We start from the raw sequence: 18,268 nt of genomic DNA, 5'->3' as shown, positions 1-18,268 counted from the left end.
GCGCCCCCTCCCCATCCCGACTCCCCCTCCCCATCCCGGTGCCCCCTCCCCATCCCAGTGCCCCCTCCCCATCCCGGTGCCCCCTCCCCATCCCGACGCCCCCTCCCCATCCCGGTGCCCCCTCCCCATCCCAGTGCCCCCTCCCCATCCCGGTGCCCCCTCCCCATCCTGGTGCCCCCTCCCCATCCCAGTGCCCCCTCCCCATCCCGCTGCCTCCTCTCCGTACCCCCGGCAGGCCGAGGTAGTGGAGGGGGAGGGGAGGGTCCAGCCCCCCCCCCCAAACCCCCCCAAGCCCCCCCAAACCCTCCCCATCCTCCCCCCCAGGCCTCGCCATGACGAAGGAGCGCGGGGGGGGACCCCCCGGCGGGGGGGACGCCGCCCCCCGACCCCCCCAGCCCGGTGGTGGAGCGGCGCAAGAAGCCGATGGTTCATCCCGCGGCCCCCGCCCCCCTGCCCAAGGACTACGGTGAGACCCCCTCCCCCCCCAAAAAAGGGACCCCTCCTCCCCCCGGGAAAGGGACAGGGAAACCCTCCCGAAAAGGGACAGGGAACCCCCCCAAAAAGGGACAGGGAAGCCCCCCGAAAAGGGACAGGGAACCCCCCCGAAAAGGGACCCCTCCCCTCCCAAAAAGGGACCCCTCCCCCCCCAAAAAAGGGACCCCTCCTCCCCCCGGGAAAGGGACAGGGAACCCCCCCGAAAAGGGACAGGGAAACCCCCCGAAAAGGGACCCCTCCCCTCCCAAAAAGGGACAGGGAAACCCTCCCAAAAAGGGACCCCTCCCCTCCTAAAAAGGGACAGGGACCCCCCCGAAAATGGACCCCTCCCCCCTTGAAAAGGGACAGGGAAACCCCCCCAAAAAGGGACCCTTCCCCCCCAAAAAGGGACAGGGAAACCCCCCCGAAAAGGGATCCCCCTCCAAAAAGGGACAGGGAAACCCACCCAGGGACAGGGAACCCCCCCAAAAAGGGACCCCTCCCCCCCTAAAAAGGGACAGGGAACCCCCCTGAAAATGGACAGGGAAAGCCCCCGAAAAGGGACCCCTCCCCCCAAAAACGGGACAGGGAAACCCCCCAAAAAGGGACAGGGAACCCCCCCCAAAAAGGGACCCCTCCAAAAAGGGACAGGGAAACCCCCCAGGGACAGGGAACCCCCCCAAAAAGGGACCCTTCCCCCCCCAAAAAGGGACAGGGAAACCCCCCCAGGGACAGGGAACCCCCCTGAAAAGGGACCCCTCCCCCCAAAAAAGGGACAGGGACCCCCCCGAAAAGGGACCCTTCCCCCCGGGAAAGGGACAGGGAACCCCCCCGAAAAGGGACCCCTCCCCCCCAAAAAGGGACAGGGAAACCCCCCAAAGGGACAGGGAACCCCCCCAAAAAGGGACCCCTCCCCCTCCAAAAAAGGGACAGGGAACCCCCCCAAAAAGGGACCCCTCCCCCCCCCAAAAAGGGACAGGGAAACCCCCCAGGGACAGGGAACCCCCCCAAAAAGGGACAGGGAACCCCCCAGGGACAGGGAACCCCCCCAAAAAGGGACAGGGAACCCCCCAGGGACAGGGAACCCCCCCAAAAAGGGACAGGGAACCCCCCTGAAAATGGACAGGAAACCCCCCAAAAAGGGACAGGGAAACCCCCTGAAAAGGGACAGGAAACCCCCCAAAAAGGGACAGGGAAACCCCCCAAAAAGGGACCCCTCCCCTCCCAAAAAGGGGCCCCTCCCCTCTTGAAAAGGGACAGGGAACCCCCCCGAAAAGGGACAGGGAACCCCCCTGAAAAGGGACCCCTCCAAAAAGGGACAGGGAACCCCCCCGAAAAGGGATCCCCCTCCAAAAAGGGACAGGGAAACCCCCCAGGGACACGGACCCCCCCCAAAAAGGGACAGGGAACCCCCCTGAAAAGGGACAGGGAAACCCCCCGAAAAGGGACCCCTCCCCCCCCAAAAAGGGACCCCTCCCCCCTTGAAAAGGGACAGGGAAACCCCCCGAAAAGGGATCCCCCTCCAAAAAAGGGACAGGGAAACTCCCCAAAAAGGGACCCCTCCCCTCCCAAAAAAGGACAGGGAAACTCCCTGAAAAGGGACAGGGAACCCCCCCAAAAAGGGACCCCTCCCCCCTTGAAAAGGGACAGGGAAACCCCCCCAAAAAGGGACCCCTCCCCCCCCAAAAAGGGACAGGGAACCCCCCCCGAAAAGGGATCCCCCTCCAAAAAGGGACAGGGAAACCCCCCCAGGGACAGGGAACCCCCCCGAAAAGGGACCCCTCCCCCCCCTGAAAAGGGACAGGGAACCCCCCAAAAAGGGACAGGGAAACCCCCCGAAAAGGGACCCCTCCCCTCCCAAAAAGGGACCCCTCCCCCCCCAAAAAGGGACAGGGGAACCCCCCCGAAAAGGGACCCCTCCCCTCCCAAAAAGGGACAGAGGAACCCCTTGAAAAAGGGACCCCTCCCCTCCCAAAAAGGGACAGGGAAACCCCCCGAAAAGGGACCCCTCCCCTCCCAAAAAGGGACAGGGAAACCCCCCAGGGACAGGGAACCCCCCCAAAAAGGGACAGGGAACCACCCTGAAAAGGGACAGGGAACCCCCCAAAAAGGGACAGGGAAACCCCCCGAAAAGGGACCCCTCCCCTCCCAAAAAGGGACCCCTCCCCCCCCAAAAAGGGACAGGGGAACCCCCCCGAAAAAGGGACCCCTCCCCTCTTGAAAAGGGACAGGGAACCCCCCCAAAAAGGGACCCCTCCCCCCTTGAAAAGGGACAGGGAAACCCCCCCAAAAAGGGACCCTTCCCCCCCAAAAAGGGACAGGGAAACCCCCCCAAAGGGAAAGGGAAACCCCCCAAGGGACAGGGAACCCCCCAGGGGACAGAGAACCCCCCCCAAAAAGGGATTCCCCTCCCCCTCAAGGGACAGGGAACCCCCCAAAAACCACCTGGAAGGGAATTGAGGGGGGGGGGTCTCAGGTGGCCGATATGGGGTTGAATAACGGGGGGCTTAACCCCCGACCCCCCCACCCCAGACACAGGGACCCCCCCCAGGTGACCACGACCCCCCCCCCCAAGGCACAAATCCCCTCTTGGGACCCCAAATCCTCCATGGGGACCCCCCAAAAATGTTGGGAGGGGTCTCAGGGCTGAGCATCGCGGGGGTGTGACCCCCCCTCCCCAACGACCCCCCCCCAAGGCACAAATCCCCTCTTGGGACCCCCAAAACCCCCATGGGGACCCCCCAAAAACTTCCCCAAATGTCTCAGGGTGGAGAGGGGGAGGGTCCCTGTCCCTTGGGGGGGGTCCCTGTTCCCCTTGGGTGGGGGTCCCTGTCCCTTGGGGGGGGGTCCCTGTCCTTTGGGGGGGTCCCTGTCCCTTGGGGTGCTCCCTGTCCTTTGGGGGGGTCTCTGTCCCCCTTGGGGGGGGTCCCTGTTCTTTGGGGGGGTCCCTGTCCCCCTGGGGGGGTCCCTGTTCTTTGGGGGGGTCCCTGTTCCCCTTGGGGGGGGTCCCTGTCCTTTGGGGGTGGTCTCTGTCCCCCGTGGGGGGGGGGTCCCTGTCCTTTGGGGTGCTCCCTGTCCTTTGGGGGGTCCCTGTCCCCCTTGGGGGGGGTCCCTGTCCTTTGGGGGGGGGTCCCTGTCCTTTGGGGGCGTCTCTGTCCCCCTTGGGGTGGTCCCTGTCCCCCTTGGGGGGGGTCCCTGTCCTTTGGGGGGGTCCCTGTCCTTTGGGGTGCTCCCTGTCCCCCTTGGGGTGCTCCCTGTCCTTTAGGGGGGTCCCTGTCCCTTGGGGTGGGGGTCCCTGTCCTTTGGGGTGGTCCCTGTCCCCCTTGGGGGGGTCCCTGTTCTTTGGGGGGGGTCCCTGTCCCCCTTGGGGTGGGGGTCCCTGTCCTTTGGGGGGGTCCCTGTTCCCCTTGGGGTGGGGGTCCCTGTCCCTTTGGGGAGGTCCCTGTCCCTTTGGGGTGGTCCCTGTCCTTTGGGGTGCTCCCTGTCCTTTGGGGGGGTCTCTGTCCCCCTTGGGGGGGTCCCTGTTCTTTGGGGGGGGTCTCTGTCCCCCTCGGGGGTGCTCCCTGTCCTTTGGGGGGGTCCCTGTCCCCCTTGGGGGGGTCTCTGTCCCCCTTGGGGGGGGTCCCTGTCCTTTGGGGAGGTCCCTGTCCTTTGGGGGGGTCTCTGTCCCCCTTGGGGGGGTCCCTGTCCTTTGGGGGGGTCCATGTCCTTTGAGGGGGTCCCTGTCCTTTGGGGGGGTCTCTGTCCCCGTTGGGGGGGGTCCCTGTCCCTTGGGGTGGGGGTCCCTGTCCTTTGGGGGGTCTCTGTCCCCCTTGGGGGGGGTCCCTGTCCCTTGGGGTGGGGGTCCCTGTCCTTTGGGGTGGTCCCTGTCCCCCTTGGGGGGGTTCCTGTCCCTTGGGGGGGGGGTCCCTGTCCCTTGGGGGGGGGTCCCTGTTCTTTGGGGGGGGTCCCTGTCCTTTGGGGGGGTCTCTGTCCCCCTTGGGGGGGTCCCTGTCCTTTGGGGGGGGTCCCTGTCCTTTGGGGGGTCTCTGTCCCCCTTGAGGGGGTCCCTGTCCTTTGGGGGGGTCTCTGTCCCCGTTGGGGGGGGTCCCTGTCCCCCTTTGGGGGGGTCCTTGTCCTTTGGGGGGGTCTCTGTCCCCTTGGGGGGGTCTCTGTCCCCCTTGGGGGGGGTCCCTGTCCTTTGGGGGGGGTCCCTGTCCCCCTTGGGGTGGGGTCTCTGTCCTTTGGGGAGGTCCCTGTCCCTTTGGGGTGGTCCCTGTCCCTTGGGGTGCTCCCTGTCCTTTGGGGGGGTCTCTGTCCCCCTTGGGGGGGGTTCCTGTCCCTTGGGGGGGTCCCTGTCCTTTGGGGGGTCTCTGTCCCCCTTGGGGGTGGTCCCTGTCCCTTGGGGTGCTCCCTGTCCTTTGTGGGGGTTTCTCTGGTGCCTAATCCGAGGCTGAGCGTTTTTTGGGGTGCCCCCCACCCCGCAGCCTTCACCTTCTTCGACCCCAACGACGCCGCGTGCCGGGAGATCCTGCTGGACCCTCGGACCACGGTGGCCCAGCTGTTTGCCATCCTGCGCCAGTGGGTGCCGCAGGTGCAGCACAGCGTCGATGTCATCGGCAACGAGGTGGGCACGGGGGGCGTTTGGGGGTCGGGGGGGGTCCCGAGGGGGTTTGGGGGGATCGTGAGGGGGTTTGGGGGGGGGTCTTGAGGGGATTTGGGGGAATCCTGAGGGGGTTTGGGGGATCCTGAGGGGGTTTGGGGGGATCGTGAGGGGGTTTGGGGGGATCCTCAGAGGATTTGGGGGAGTCCTGGGTGGGTGGGAAAGGCAGGGGAGGATCCTGGGAGGGTCCTGAGGGGATTTGGGGGGATCGTGAGGGGGTTTGGGGGGGGTCTTGAGGGGGTTTGGGGGAGTCCTGAGGGGGTTTGGGGGAATCCTGAAGGGGTTTGGGGGAGTCCTGAGGGGGTTTGGGGGGATCATGAGGGGGTTTGGGGGAATCCTGAGGGGGTTTGAGGGATCCTGAGGGGGTTTGGGGGGATTGTGAGGGGGTTTGGGGGAGTCCTGAGGGGGTTTGGGGGGGTCCTGAGGGGATTTGGGGGGGTCCTGGGTGTGTGGGAAGGGCAGGGAAGGGTCCTGGGGGGATCCTGAAGGGGTTTGGGGGATCCTGAGGGGGTTTGGGGGGATCGTGAGGGGGTTTGGGGGAGTCCTGAGGGGGTTTGGGGGGATCCTCAGAGGATTTGGGGGAGTCCTGGGTGGGTGGGAAAGGCAGGGGAGGACCATGGGGGGATCCTGAGGGGGTTTGGGGGGGGTCTTGAGGGGGTTTGGGGGAGTCCTGAGGGGGTTTGGGGGATCCTGAGGGGGTTTGGGGGGATCGTGAGGGGGTTTGGGGGGATCATGAGGGGGTTTGGGGGAGTCCTGAGGGGGTTTGGGGGGGTCCTGAGGGGGTTTGGGGGGGTCCTGGGTGGGTGGGGAAGGGCAGGGGAGGATCCTGAGGGGATCCTGAGGGGATTTGGGGGAGTCCTGGGTGGGTGGGAAAGGCAGGGGAGGACCATGGGGGGATCCTGAGGGGGTTTGGGGGGGGGTCTTGAGGGGGTTTGGGGGAGTCCTGAGGGGGTTTGGGGGAATCCTGAAGGGGTTTGGGGGATCCTGAGGGGGTTTGGGGGGATCATGAGGGGGTTTGGGGGAGTCCTGAGGGGGTTTGGGGGGATCGTGAGGGGGTTTGGGGGAGTCCTGAGGGGGTTTGGGGGATCGTGAGGGGGTTTGGGGGGATCGTGAGGGGGTTTGGGGGAATCCTGAGGGGGTTTGGGGGAATCGTGAGGGGGTTTGGGGGATCGTGAGGGGGTTTGGGGGAGTCCTGAGGGGGTTTGGGGGATCCTGAGGGGGTTTGGGGGAATCGTGAGGGGGTTTGGGGGGATCGTGAGGGGGTTTGGGGGAATCCTGAGGGGGTTTGGGGGGATCGTGAGGGGCTTTGGGGGAGTCCTGAGGGGGTTTGGGGGATCCTGAGGGGGTTTGGGGGGATCGTGAGGGGGTTTGGGGGAATCTGAGGGGGTTTGGGGGGGGTCTTGAGGGGGTTTTGGGGGGGGTCCTGAGGGGGTTTGGGGGGATCGTGAGGGGGTTTGGGGGAGTCCTGAGGGGATTTGGGGAGTCCTGGGTGGGTGGGAAAGGCAGGGAAGGGTCCTGGGGGGATCGTGAGGGGGTTTGGGGGGATCGTGAGGGGGTTTGGGGGAGTCCTGAGGGGGTTTGGGGGAGTCCTGGGGGGGTTTGGAGGGGTCCTGAGGGGATTTGGGAGGGTCCTGACGGGGTTTCGGGGAGTCCGGAGGGAATTTGGGGGAGTCCTGGGTGGGTGGGAAAGGCAGGGGAGGACCATGGGGGGATCCTGAGGGGGTTTTGGGGGATCCTGAGGAGGTTTGGGGGGTCCTGGGTGGGTGGGAAGGGCAGGGGAGGATCCTGAGGGGATCCTGAGGGGAATTTGGGGAGTCCTGAGGGGGTTTGGGGGATCCTGAGGGGATTTGGGGGGATCGTGAGGGGGTTTGGGGGGGTCCTGAGGGGGTTTGGGGGGATCGTGAGGGGTTTGGGGGAATCCTGAGGGGGTTTGGGGGATCCTGAGGGGGTTTGGGGGGGTCCTGAGGGCGTTTGGGGGGTCCTGGGTGGGTGGGAAAGGCAGGGGAGGATCCTGGGAGGGTCCTGAGGGGGATTTGGGGGATCCTGAGGGGGTTTGGGGGATCCTGAGGGGGTTTGGGGGGATCGTGAGGGGGTTTGGGGGAGTTCTGGGTGGGTGGGAAGGGCAGGGGAGGATCCTGGGGGGATCCTGAGGGGATTTGGGGGAGTCCTGAGGGGGTTTGGGGGGGTCCTGAGGGGGTTTGGGGGAGTCCTGAGGGGATTTGGGGGGGTCCTGAGGGGGTTTGGGGGGATCCTGAGGGGGTTTGGGGGAATCCTGAGGGGGTTTGGGGGAGTCCTGAGGGGATTTGGGGGGGTCCTGAGGGGGTTTGGGGGGTCCTGGGTGGGTGGGAAAGGCAGGGGAGGATCCTGGGAGGGTCCTGAGGGGGATTTGGGGGATCCTGAGGGGGTTTGGGGGGGGTCTTGAGGGGGTTTGGGGGGGTCCTGATGGGGTTTGGGGGGTCCTGGGTGGGTGGGAAGGGTAGGGGAGGACCATGGGGGGATCCTGAGGAGGTTTTGGGGGATCCTGAGGGGATTTGGGGGGGTCCTGGATGGGTGGGAAGGGCAGGGGAGGATCCTGGGGGGATCCTGAGGGGGTTTTGGGGGGATCGTGAGGGGGTTTGGGGGATCCTGAGGGGGTTTGGGGGGATCGTGAGGGGGTTTGGGGGAGTTCTGGGTGGGTGGGAAGGGCAGGGGAGGATCCTGGGGGATCCTGAGGGGATTTGGGGGAGTCCTGGGTGGGTGGGAAAGGCAGGGAAGGGTCCTGGGGGAATCCTGAGGGGGTTTGGGGGATCCTGAGGGGGTTTGGGGGGGTCCTGAGGGGGTTTGGGGGGATCGTGAGGGGGTTTGGGGGAATCCTGAGGGGGTTTGGGGGGATCCTGAGGGGGTTTTGGGGGATCGTGAGGGGGTTTGGGGGAATCCTGAGGGGGTTTGGGGGGGTCCTGAGGGGGTTTGGGGGGTCCTGGGTGGGTGGGAAAGGCAGGGGAGGATCCTGGGTGGGTCCTGAGGGGGATTTGGGGGATCCTGAGGGGGTTTGGGGGGGGTCTTGAGGGGGTTTGGGGGGGTCCTGATGGGGTTTGGGGGGTCCTGGGTGGGTGGGAAGGGTAGGGGAGGACCATGGGGGGATCCTGAGGAGGTTTTGGGGGATCCTGAGAGGATTTGGGGGGGTCCTGGATGGGTGGGAAGGGCAGGGGAGGATCCTGGGGGGATCCTGAGGGGGTTTTGGGGGGATCGTGAGGGGGTTTGGGGGAGTCCTGAGGGGGTTTGGGGGAATCCTGAGGGGGTTTGGGGGGATCCTGAGGGGGTTTGGGGGAGTTCTGGGTGGGTGGGAAGGGCAGGGGAGGATCCTGGGGGGATCCTGAGGGGATTTGGGGGGATCGTGAGGGGGTTTGGGGGAATCCTGAGGGGGTTTGGGGGGGTCCTGAGGGGGTTTGGGGGGTCCTGGGTGGGTGGGAAAGGCAGGGGAGGATCCTGGGAGGGTCCTGAGGGGGATTTGGGGGATCCTGAGGGGGTTTGGGGGGGGTCTTGAGGGGGTTTGGGGGGGTCCTGATGGGGTTTGGGGGGTCCTGGGTGGGTGGGAAGGGTAGGGGAGGACCATGGGGGGATCCTGAGGAGGTTTTGGGGGATCCTGAGGGGGTTTGGGGGGATCCTGAGGGGATTTGGGGGATCCTGAGGGGGTTTGGGGGATCCTGAGGGGGTTTGGGGGGATCGTGAGGGGATTTGGGGGAGTCCTGGGTGGGTGGGAAAGGCAGGGAAGGGTCCTGGGGGGATCCTGAGGGGGTTTTGGGGGGATCGTGAGGGGGTTTGGGGGAGTCCTGAGGGGGTTTGGGGGAATCCTGAGGGGGTTTGGGGGATCCTGAGGGGGTTTGGGGGGATCGTGAGGGGGTTTGGGGGATCCTGAGGGGGTTTGGGGGAATCCTGAGGGGGTTTGGGGGATCGTGAGGGGGTTTGGGGGATCCTGAGGGGGTTTGGGGGGGTCCTGAAGGGGTTTGGGGGAGTCCTGAGGGGGTTTGGGGGGATCGTGAGAGGGTTTGGGGGAGTTCTGGGTGGGTGGGAAGGGCAGGGGAGGATCCTGGGGGGATCCTGAGGGGATTTGGGGGAGTTCTGGGTGGGTGGGAAAGGCAGGGGAGGACCATGGGGGGATCCTGAGGGGGTTTGGGGGATCCTGAGGGGGTTTGGGGGAGTCCTGAGGGGATTTGGGGGGTCCTGGGTGGGTGGGAAAAGCAGGGGAGGATCCTGGGAGGGTCCTGAGGGGGATTTGGGGGATCCTGAGGGGGTTTGGGGGGGGTCTTGAGGGGGTTTGGGGGGGTCCTGATGGGGTTTGGGGGGTCCTGGGTGGGTGGGAAGGGTAGGGGAGGACCATGGGGGGATCCTGAGGAGGTTTTGGGGGATCCTGAGAGGATTTGGGGGAGTCCTGGGAGGGTGGGAAAGGTAGGGGAGGATCCTGGGGGGATCCTGAGGGGGTTTTGGGGGGATCGTGAGGGGGTTTGGGGGGGTCCTGAGGGGGTTTGGGGGATCCTGAGGGGGTTTGGGGGGATCGTGAGGGGGTTTGGGGGAGTCCTGAGGGGATTTGGGGGGAGTCCTGAGGGGGTTTGGGGGAGTCCTGAGGGGGTTTGGGGGGTCCTGGGTGTGTGGGAAGGGCAGGGAAGGGTCCTGGGGGGATCCTGAGGGGGTTTGGGGGGGATCGTGAGGGGGTTTGGGGGAATCCCGAGGGGGTTTGGGGGAGTCCTGAGGGGGTTTGGGGGGATCGTGAGGGGGTTTGGGGGAGTCCTGAGGGGGTTTGGGGGGGTCCTGAGGGGGTTTGGGGGGATCGTGAGGGGATTTGGGGGAGTCCTGGGTGGGTGGGAAAGGCAGGGAAGGGTCCTGGGGGGATCCTGAGGGGGTTTGGGGGGATCCTGAGGAGGTTTGGGGGGTCCTGGGTGTCCCTGGGGTGTCCCTGGTGGCACTGGGGGGTCACTGGGATGTCCCTGGTGTCACTGGGGTGGCACTGGGGTGGCACTGGGGGGTCACTGGGGGGTCACTGGGATGTCCCTGGTGGCACTGGGGTGGCACTGGGGTGTCCCTGGGGTGTCCCCGGTGGCACTGGGGTGGCACTGGGGGTCCCTGGGGTGTCCCCGGTGGCACTGGGGTGTCACTGGGGTGTCACTGGGATGTCCCTGGGGTGTCCCTGGGATGTCCCCGGTGGCACTGGGGTGTCACTGGGGTGGCACTGGGGTGTCACTGGGATGTCCCCGGTGGCACTGTGGTGGCACTGGGCTGTCCCCGATGTCACTGGGGTGTCACTGGGGTGTCCCTGGGGTGTCCCTGGTGTCACTGGGGTGTCCCCGGTGGCACTGGGGTGGCACTGGGGTGTCCCTGGTGTCACTGGGATGTCCCTGGTGTTCCTGGGGTGTCACTGGGGTGTCCCTGGGGTGTCCCTGGTGGCACTGGGGGGTCACTGAGGTGTCCCTGGTGTCACTGGGATGTCCCTGGGTGTCACTGGGGGGTCACTGGGGGGTCACTGGGGTGTCCCTGGTGTCACTGGGATGTCCCTGGTGTTCCTGGGGTGTCACTGGGGTGTCCCTGGTGTCACTGGGGTGGCACTGGGGTGGCACTGGAGGGTCACTGGGGTGTCCCTGGTGTCACTGGGGTGGCACTGGGGGGTCACTGGGGGGTCACTGGGATGTCCCTGGTGGCACTGGGGTGTCCCTGGGGTGTCCCTGGGGGGTCACTGGGCTGTCCCCGGTGGCACTGGGCTGGCACTGGGGTGTCCCTGGTGTCACTGGGATGTCCCTGGTGTTCCTGGGGTGTCACTGAGCTGTCCCTGGTGGCACTGGTGGCACTGGGGGGTCACTGAGGTGTCCCTGGTGTCACTGGGATGTCCCTGGGTGTCACTGGGGGGTCACTGGGGTGTCCCTGGAATGTCCCCGGTGTCCCTGGTGGCACTGGGATGTCCCCGCTGTCCCCGGGCAGATCCTGCGCCGCGGGTGCCACGTGGACGACCGGGACGGACTGACGGACATGACCCTGCTGCACTACGCCTGCAAGGCCGGCGCCCACGGCGTGGGTGGGTGACGGGGACACCCACAGTGTCCGCAGGGTGTCCCCAGGGTGTCCCCAAGGTGTCCTCGAAGTGTCCCCAAAGGGTCCCCAGGGTGTCCCCGGAGTGTCCCCAAAGGGTCCCCAGGGTGTCCCCGGAGTGTCCCCAAAGGGTCCCCAGGGTGTCCCCAGGGTGTCCCCGAAGTGTCCCCAAAGTGTCCCCGAAGGGTCCCCAGGGTGTCCCCAAAGTGTCCCTGGAGTGTCCCCAAAGTGTCCCCAAAGTGTCCCCAGGGTATCCCCAAAGTGTCCCCGGAGTGTCCCCAAAGGGTCCCCAGAGTGTCCCCAAAGTGTCCCCAGAGTATCCCCACAGTGTCTCCAGGGTGCCCCCAAAGGGTCCCCAGGGTGTCCCCAAAGTGTCCCCAAGGTGTCCTCAAAGTGTCCCCAGGGTGTCCCCAAAGGGTCCCCAAGGTGTCCTCAAAGTGTCCCCAGGGTGTCCCCAAAGGGTCCCCAAAGGGTCCCCAAAGTGTCCCCGAAGTGTCCCCACGGTGTCCCCCAAGTGCCCCCAAAGTGTCCCCAGGGTGTCCCCAAAGTGTCCCCGGAGTGTCCCCGGAGTGTCCCCAAAGGGTCCCCAGGGTGTCCCCAGGGTGTCCCCGAAGGGTCCCCAAAGGGTCCCCAGAGTGTCCCTGGAGTGTCCCCAAAGTGTCCCCACAGTGTCCCCAGGGTGTCCTCAAAGTGTCCCCAAAGTGTCCCCAAAGGGTCCCCAAGGTATCCCCAAAGTGTCCCCGAAGTGTCCCCAAAGTGTCTCCAGGGTGTCCCCAAAGTGTCCCTGGAGTGTCCCCAAAGTGTCCCCAGGGTGTCCCTAAAGTGTCCCCGAAGGGTCCCCAAAGGGTCCCCAAAGGGTCCCCAAAGTGTCCCTGGAGTGTCCCCAAAGTGTCCCCACAGTGTCCCCAGGGTGTCCTCGAAGTGTCCCCAAAGGGTCCCCAAGGTATCCCCAAAGTGTCCCTGGAGTGTCCCCAAAGTGTCCCTAAAGTGTCCCCGAAGTGTCCCCAGGGTGTCCCTAAAGTGTCCCCAAAGTGTCCCCATTCCCACCATTCCTATGGCCCCACATGTCCCCACATGTCCCCATAGGTGACCCTGCGGCCGCTGTCCGTCTGTCCGGGCGGGGTGTCCGTGTCCCTGTCCCCACTCAGGGTGTCCCCTGTCCCCATAGGTGACCCCATGGCCGCTGTCCGTCTGTCCGGATGGGGTGTCCATGTCCCTGTCCCCACTCAGGGTGTCCCCTGTCCCCCCCAGGTGACCCCGCGGCCGCTGTCCGTCTGTCCGGGTGGGGTGTCCGTGTCCCCATCCCCACTCAGGGTGTCCCCACATGTCCCCATAGGTGACCCCGCGGCCGCTGTCCGTCTGTCCGGGCGGGGTGTCCGTGTCCCTATCCCCACTCAGGGTGTCCCCACATGTCCCCATAGGTGACCCCGCGGCCGCTGTCCGTCTGTCCAGACGGGGTGTCCGTATCCCCATCCCCACTCAGGGTGTCCCCTGTCCCCCTCCAGGTGACCCCATGGCCGCTGTCCGTCTGTCCAGACGGGGTGTCCGTGTCCCCGTCCTCACTCAGGGTGTCCCCACATCCCTCCAGGTGACCCCGCGGCCGCTGTCCGTCTGTCCGGACGGGGTGTCCGTGTCCCCGTCCCCACTCAGGGTGTCCCCACATGTCCCTCCAGGTGACCCCGCGGCCGCTGTCCGTCTGTCCGGGCGGGGTGTCCGTATCCCCATCCCCACTCAGGGTGTCCCCTGTCCCCCATAGGCGACCCTGCGGCCGCTGTCCGTCTGTCCAGGCGGGGTGTCCCTGTCCCCGTCCCCACTCAGGGTGTCCCCACATCCCTCCAGGTGACCCCGCGGCCGCTGTCCGTCTGTCCGGATGGGGTGTCCGTGTCCCCATCCCCACTCAGGGTGTCCCCTGTCCCCATAGGTGACCCCGCGGCGGCTGTCCGTCTGTCCGGGCGGGGTGTCCGTGTCCCTGTCCCCACTCAGGGTGTCCCCTGTCCCCCCCCAGGTGACCCCGCGGCCGCTGTCCGTCTGTCTGGACGGGGTGTCCGTGTCCCTATCCCCACTCAGGGTGTCCCCTGTCCCCCATAGGCGACCCCGCGGCCGCTGTCCGTCTGTCCGGGCGGGGTGTCCGTGTCCCTATCCCCACTCAGGGTGTCCCCACATGTCCCCATAGGTGACCCCGCGGCCGCTGTCCGTCTGTCCAGACGGGGTGTCCGTATCCCCATCCCCACTCAGGGTGTCCCCTGTCCCCCTCCAGGTGACCCCATGGCCGCTGTCCGTCTGTCCGGGCGGGGTGTCCGTGTCCCTATCCCCACTCAGGGTGTCCCCTGTCCCCCTCCAGGTGACCCCATGGCCGCTGTCCGTCTGTCCAGACGGGGTGTCCGTGTCCCTGTCCCCACTCAGGGTGTCCCCTGTCCCCATAGGTGACCCCATGGCCGCTGTCCGTCTGTCCAGACGGGGTGTCCATGTCCCTGTCCCCACTCAGGGTGTCCCCTGTCCCCCTCCAGGTGACCCCGCGGCCGCTGTCCGTCTGTCCAGACGGGGTGTCCGTATCCCCATCCCCACTCATGGTGTCCCCTGTCCCCCCCAGGTGACCCCGCGGCCGCTGTCCGTCTGTCCAGGCGGGGTGTCCGTGTCCCTGTCCCCACTCAGGGTGTCCCCTGTCCCCCCCAGGTGACCCCGCGGCCGCTGTCCGTCTGTCCAGACGGGGTGTCCGTATCCCCATCCTCACTCAGGGTGTCCCCACATGTCCCTCCAGGTGACCCTGCGGCCGCTGTCCGTCTGTCCACGCGGCTGCTGGCGCTGGGCGGGGACGCGGGGCTGCGCAGCCGCTGGACGCACATGAACGCGCTGCACTACGCCGCCTACTTCGACGTCCCCGAGCTCATCCGCACCCTGCTCCGGGCGGCCGCGCCCCGAGGTGAGCCCGGGGGCGCCCCAAAATCGGCACTGACCCCCCCAAACCGGGACTGACCCCCCCATAGCGCCAGGGACACCCCAAAACCCCCACGATGTCCCCGAGCTCATCCGCACCCTGCTACGGGCGGCCGCACCCCGAGGTGAGGCCGGAGGCACCCCAAAATCGGGACTGACCCCCCCAAACTGGGACTGACCCCCCCAAACCGGGACTGACCCCCCAAATCGGGACTGAGCCCCCAAATCGGAACTGAACCCCCCAAACCGCGATTGACCCCCCATAGCGCCAGGGACACCCCAAAATCGGGACTGACCCCCCCAAATCGAGACTGACCCCCCAAATCCGGGACTGACCCCCCCATAGCGCCAGGGACACCCCAAAATCGGCACTGACCCCCCAAACCGGGACTGACCCCCCCAAATCGGGACTGAGCCCTCAAAACCGGGACTGAGCCCCCAAATCGGGACTGAACCCCCCAAACCGCGATTGACCCCCCATAGAGCCAGGGACACCCCAAAATCGGGACTGACCCCCCCAAACCGGGACTGACCCCCCCAGATCGGGACTGACCCCCCCATAGCGCCAGGGACACCCCAAAACCCCCACGATGTCCCCGAGCTCATCCGCACCCTGCTCCGGGCGGCCGCGCCCCGAGGTGAGCCCGGGGGCGCCCCAAAATCGGCACTGACCCCCCCAAACCGGGATTGACCCCCCCAAATCGGGACTGAGCCCCCCAAATCCGGGACTGACCCCCCCCCATAGCGCCAGGGACACCCCAAAACCCCCGCGATGTCCCCGAGCTCATCCGCACCCTGCTCCGGGCGGCCGCACCCCGAGGTGAGGCCGGGGGGCGCCCCAAAATCGGGATTGACCCCCCCAAACCGGGACTGACCCCCCCAAATCGAGACTGACCCCCCAAATCCGGGACTGACCCCCCGATAGCACCAGGGACCCCCCAAAACCCCCGCGATGTCCCCGAGCTCATCCGCACCCTGCTCCGGGCGGCCGCACCCCGAGGTGAGGCCGGGGGCGCCCCAAAATCGGGATTGACCCCCCCAAACCGGGACTGACCCCCCCAAACCGGGACTGAGCCCTCAAAACCGGGACTGAGCCCCCAAATCGGGACTGAACCCCCCAAACCGCGATTGACCCCCCATAGCGCCAGGGACACCCCAAAATCGGGACTGACCCCCCCAAATCGAGACTGACCCCCCAAATCCGGGACTGACCCCCCCATAGCGCCAGGGACACCCCAAAATCGGCACTGACCCCCCCAAACCGGGACTGACCCCCCCAAATCGGGACTGAGCCCTCAAAACCGGGACTGAGCCCCCAAATCGGGACTGAACCCCCCAAACCGCGATTGACCCCCCATAGAGCCAGGGACACCCCAAAATCGGGACTGACCCCCCCAAATCGGGACTGACCCCCCCAAATCGGGACTGACCCCCCCGATAGCGCCAGGGACACCCCAAAACCCCCGCGATGTCCCCGAGCTCATCCGCACCCTGCTCCGGGCGGCCGCGCCCCGAGGTGAGGCCGGGGACACCCCAAAATCGGGACTGACCCCCCCAAACCGGGACTGACCCCCCAAATCGGGACTGACCCCCCAAAATCGAGACTGACCCCCCCAAACCGGGACTGATCCCCCCAAACCGGGACTGACCCCTCCAAACCGGGACTGACCCCACCCCCAAACCGGGACTGACCCCCCCATAGCGCCAGGGACACCCCCAAACCGGGACTGACCCCCCAAAATCGAGACTGACCCCCCCAAACCGGGACTGATCCCCCCAAACCAGGACTGACCCCTCAAAACCGGGACTGACCCCCCCAGATCGGGACTGACCCCCCCATAGCGCCAGGGACACCCCAAAACCCCCGCGATGTCCCCGAGCTCATCCGCACCCTGCTCCGGGCGGCCGCGCCCCGAGGTGAGCCCGGGGGCGCCCCAAAATCGGGACTGACCCCCCCAAAACCGAGACTGACCCCCCCAAATCGGGACTGACCCCCCCAAATCGGAACTGACCCCCCCATAGCGCCAGGGACACCCCAAAACCCCCGCGATGTCCCCGAGCTCATCCGCACCCTGCTCCGGGCGGCCGCGCCCCGAGGTGAGCCCGGGGACACCCCAAAATCGGGACTGACCCCCCCAAACCGGGACTGACCCCCCAAATCGAGACTGACCCCCCAAATCGGCACTGACCCCCCGATAGCGCCAGGGACACCCCAAAACTCCCGCGATGTCCCCGAGCTCATCCGCACCCTGCTCCGGGTGGCCGCGCCCCGAGGTGAGGCCGGGGACACCCCAAAATCGGGACTGACCCCCCCAAATCGGGACTGAGCCCCCCAAACCGGGACTGACCCCCCCATAGCGCCAGGGACACCCCAAAACCCCCGCGATGTCCCCGAGCTCATCCGCACCCTGCTACGGGCGGCCGCACCCCGAGGTGAGGCCGGAGGCACCCCAAAATCGGGACTGACCCCCCCAAACCGGGACTGACCCCCCAAATCGGGACTGAGCCCCCAAATCGGAACTGAACCCCCCAAACCGCGATTGACCCCCCATAGCGCCAGGGACACCCCAAAATCGGGACTGACCCCCCCAAATCGAGACTGACCCCCCAAATCCGGGACTGACCCCCCCATAGCGCCAGGGACACCCCAAAATCGGCACTGACCCCCCCAAACCGGGACTGACCCCCCCAAATCGGGACTGAGCCCTCAAAACCGGGACTGAGCCCCCAAATCGGGACTGAACCCTCCAAACCGCGATTGACCCCCCCATAGCGCCAGGGACACCCCAAAATCGGGACTGACCCCCCCAAACCGGGACTGACCCCCCCAGATCGGGACTGACCCCCCCATAGCGCCAGGGACACCCCAAAACCGAGACTGACCCCCTCAAAACCGAGACTGACCCCCCAAACCGGGGTTGAACCCCCCAAACTGGGGCTGAACCCCCAAACCGGGACTGACCCCCCGATAGCGCCAGGGACACCCCAAAACCCCCGCGATGTCCCGGAGCTCATCCGCACCCTGCTCCGGGCGGCCGCGCCCCGAGGTGAGCCCGGGGGCGCCCCAAAATCGGCACTGACCCCCCCAAACCGGGACTGACCCCCCCCAAATCGGGACTGACCCCCCCCCCAAATCGGGACTGACCCCCCCAAACTGGGACTGACCCCCCCAAACCGGGACTGACCCCCCCAAACCGGGACTGACCCCTCAAAACCGGGACTGACCCCCCAAATCGGGACTGACCCCCCCATAGCGCCAGGGACACCCCAAAATCAGGACTGACCCCCCCAAATCGGGACTGACCCCCCCAAACCGGGACTGACCCCCCCCCAAATCCGGGACTGACCCCCCCATAGCGCCAGGGACACCCCAAAACCCCCGCGATGTCCCCGAGCTCATCCGCACCCTGCTCCGGGCGGCCGCGCCCCGAGGTGAGCCCGGGGGCGCCCCAAAATCGGGACTGACCCCCCCAAACCGGGACTGACCCCTCAAAACCGGGACTGAGCCCCCAAATCGGGACTGAACCCCCCGATAGCACCAGGGACACCCCAAAACCCCCGCGATGCCCCCGAGCTCATCCGCACCCTGCTCCGGGCGGCCGCGCCCCGAGGTGAGCCCGGGGGCGCCCCAAAATCGGCACTGACCCCCCCAAACCGGGACTGACCCCCCCCAAATCGGGACTGACCCCCCCAAACTGGGACTGACCCCCCCAAACCGGGACTGACCCCCCCAAATCGGGACTGAGCCCTCAAAACCGGGACTGAGCCCCCAAATCGGGACTGAACCCCCCAAACCGCGATTGACCCCCCATAGCGCCAGGGACACCCCAAAATCGGGACTGACCCCCCCAAACCGGGACTGACCCCCCCAGATCGGGACTGACCCCCCCATAGCGCCAGGGACACCCCAAAACCCCCACGATGTCCCCGAGCTCATCCGCACCCTGCTCCGGGCGGCCGCGCCCCGAGGTGAGCCCGGGGGCGCCCCAAAATCGGGATTGACCCCCCCAAACCGGGACTGACCCCCCCAAATCGAGACTGACCCCCCAAATCCGGGACTGACCCCCCGATAGCGCCAGGGACACCCCAAAACCCCCGCGATGTCCCCGAGCTCATCCGCACCCTGCTCCGGGCGGCCGCGCCCCGAGGTGAGCCCGGGGACAC

The 18,268-nt window shown here is 66.9% G+C and overlaps 1 protein-coding gene across 1 annotated transcript in view; it reads left to right on the top strand.

The window, feature by feature from the left end:
• Positions 1-341: 341 nt before the first annotated feature.
• Positions 342-18,268, top strand: part of CLIP3 (CAP-Gly domain containing linker protein 3) — a gene marked incomplete at its 5' end in the record, with an annotated part of 43,504 nt that continues 25,577 nt past the window's right edge. Inside the window, 4 exons of the mRNA XM_068999583.1 lie at positions 342-466; positions 4,941-5,080; positions 11,063-11,156; positions 13,929-14,090. Coding sequence (XP_068855684.1) covers positions 342-466; positions 4,941-5,080; positions 11,063-11,156; positions 13,929-14,090 — 521 coding nt within the window. The remainder of the gene's footprint in view (positions 467-4,940; positions 5,081-11,062; positions 11,157-13,928; positions 14,091-18,268) is intronic.

The sequence above is a fragment of the Aphelocoma coerulescens genome, unplaced genomic scaffold (assembly GCF_041296385.1).
Source record: "Aphelocoma coerulescens isolate FSJ_1873_10779 unplaced genomic scaffold, UR_Acoe_1.0 HiC_scaffold_476, whole genome shotgun sequence".
NCBI lineage: Eukaryota > Metazoa > Chordata > Aves > Passeriformes > Corvidae > Aphelocoma > Aphelocoma coerulescens.
Note: the sequence above shows the minus strand (reverse complement) of the source record. Positions and strands in the feature narration are given on the sequence as shown.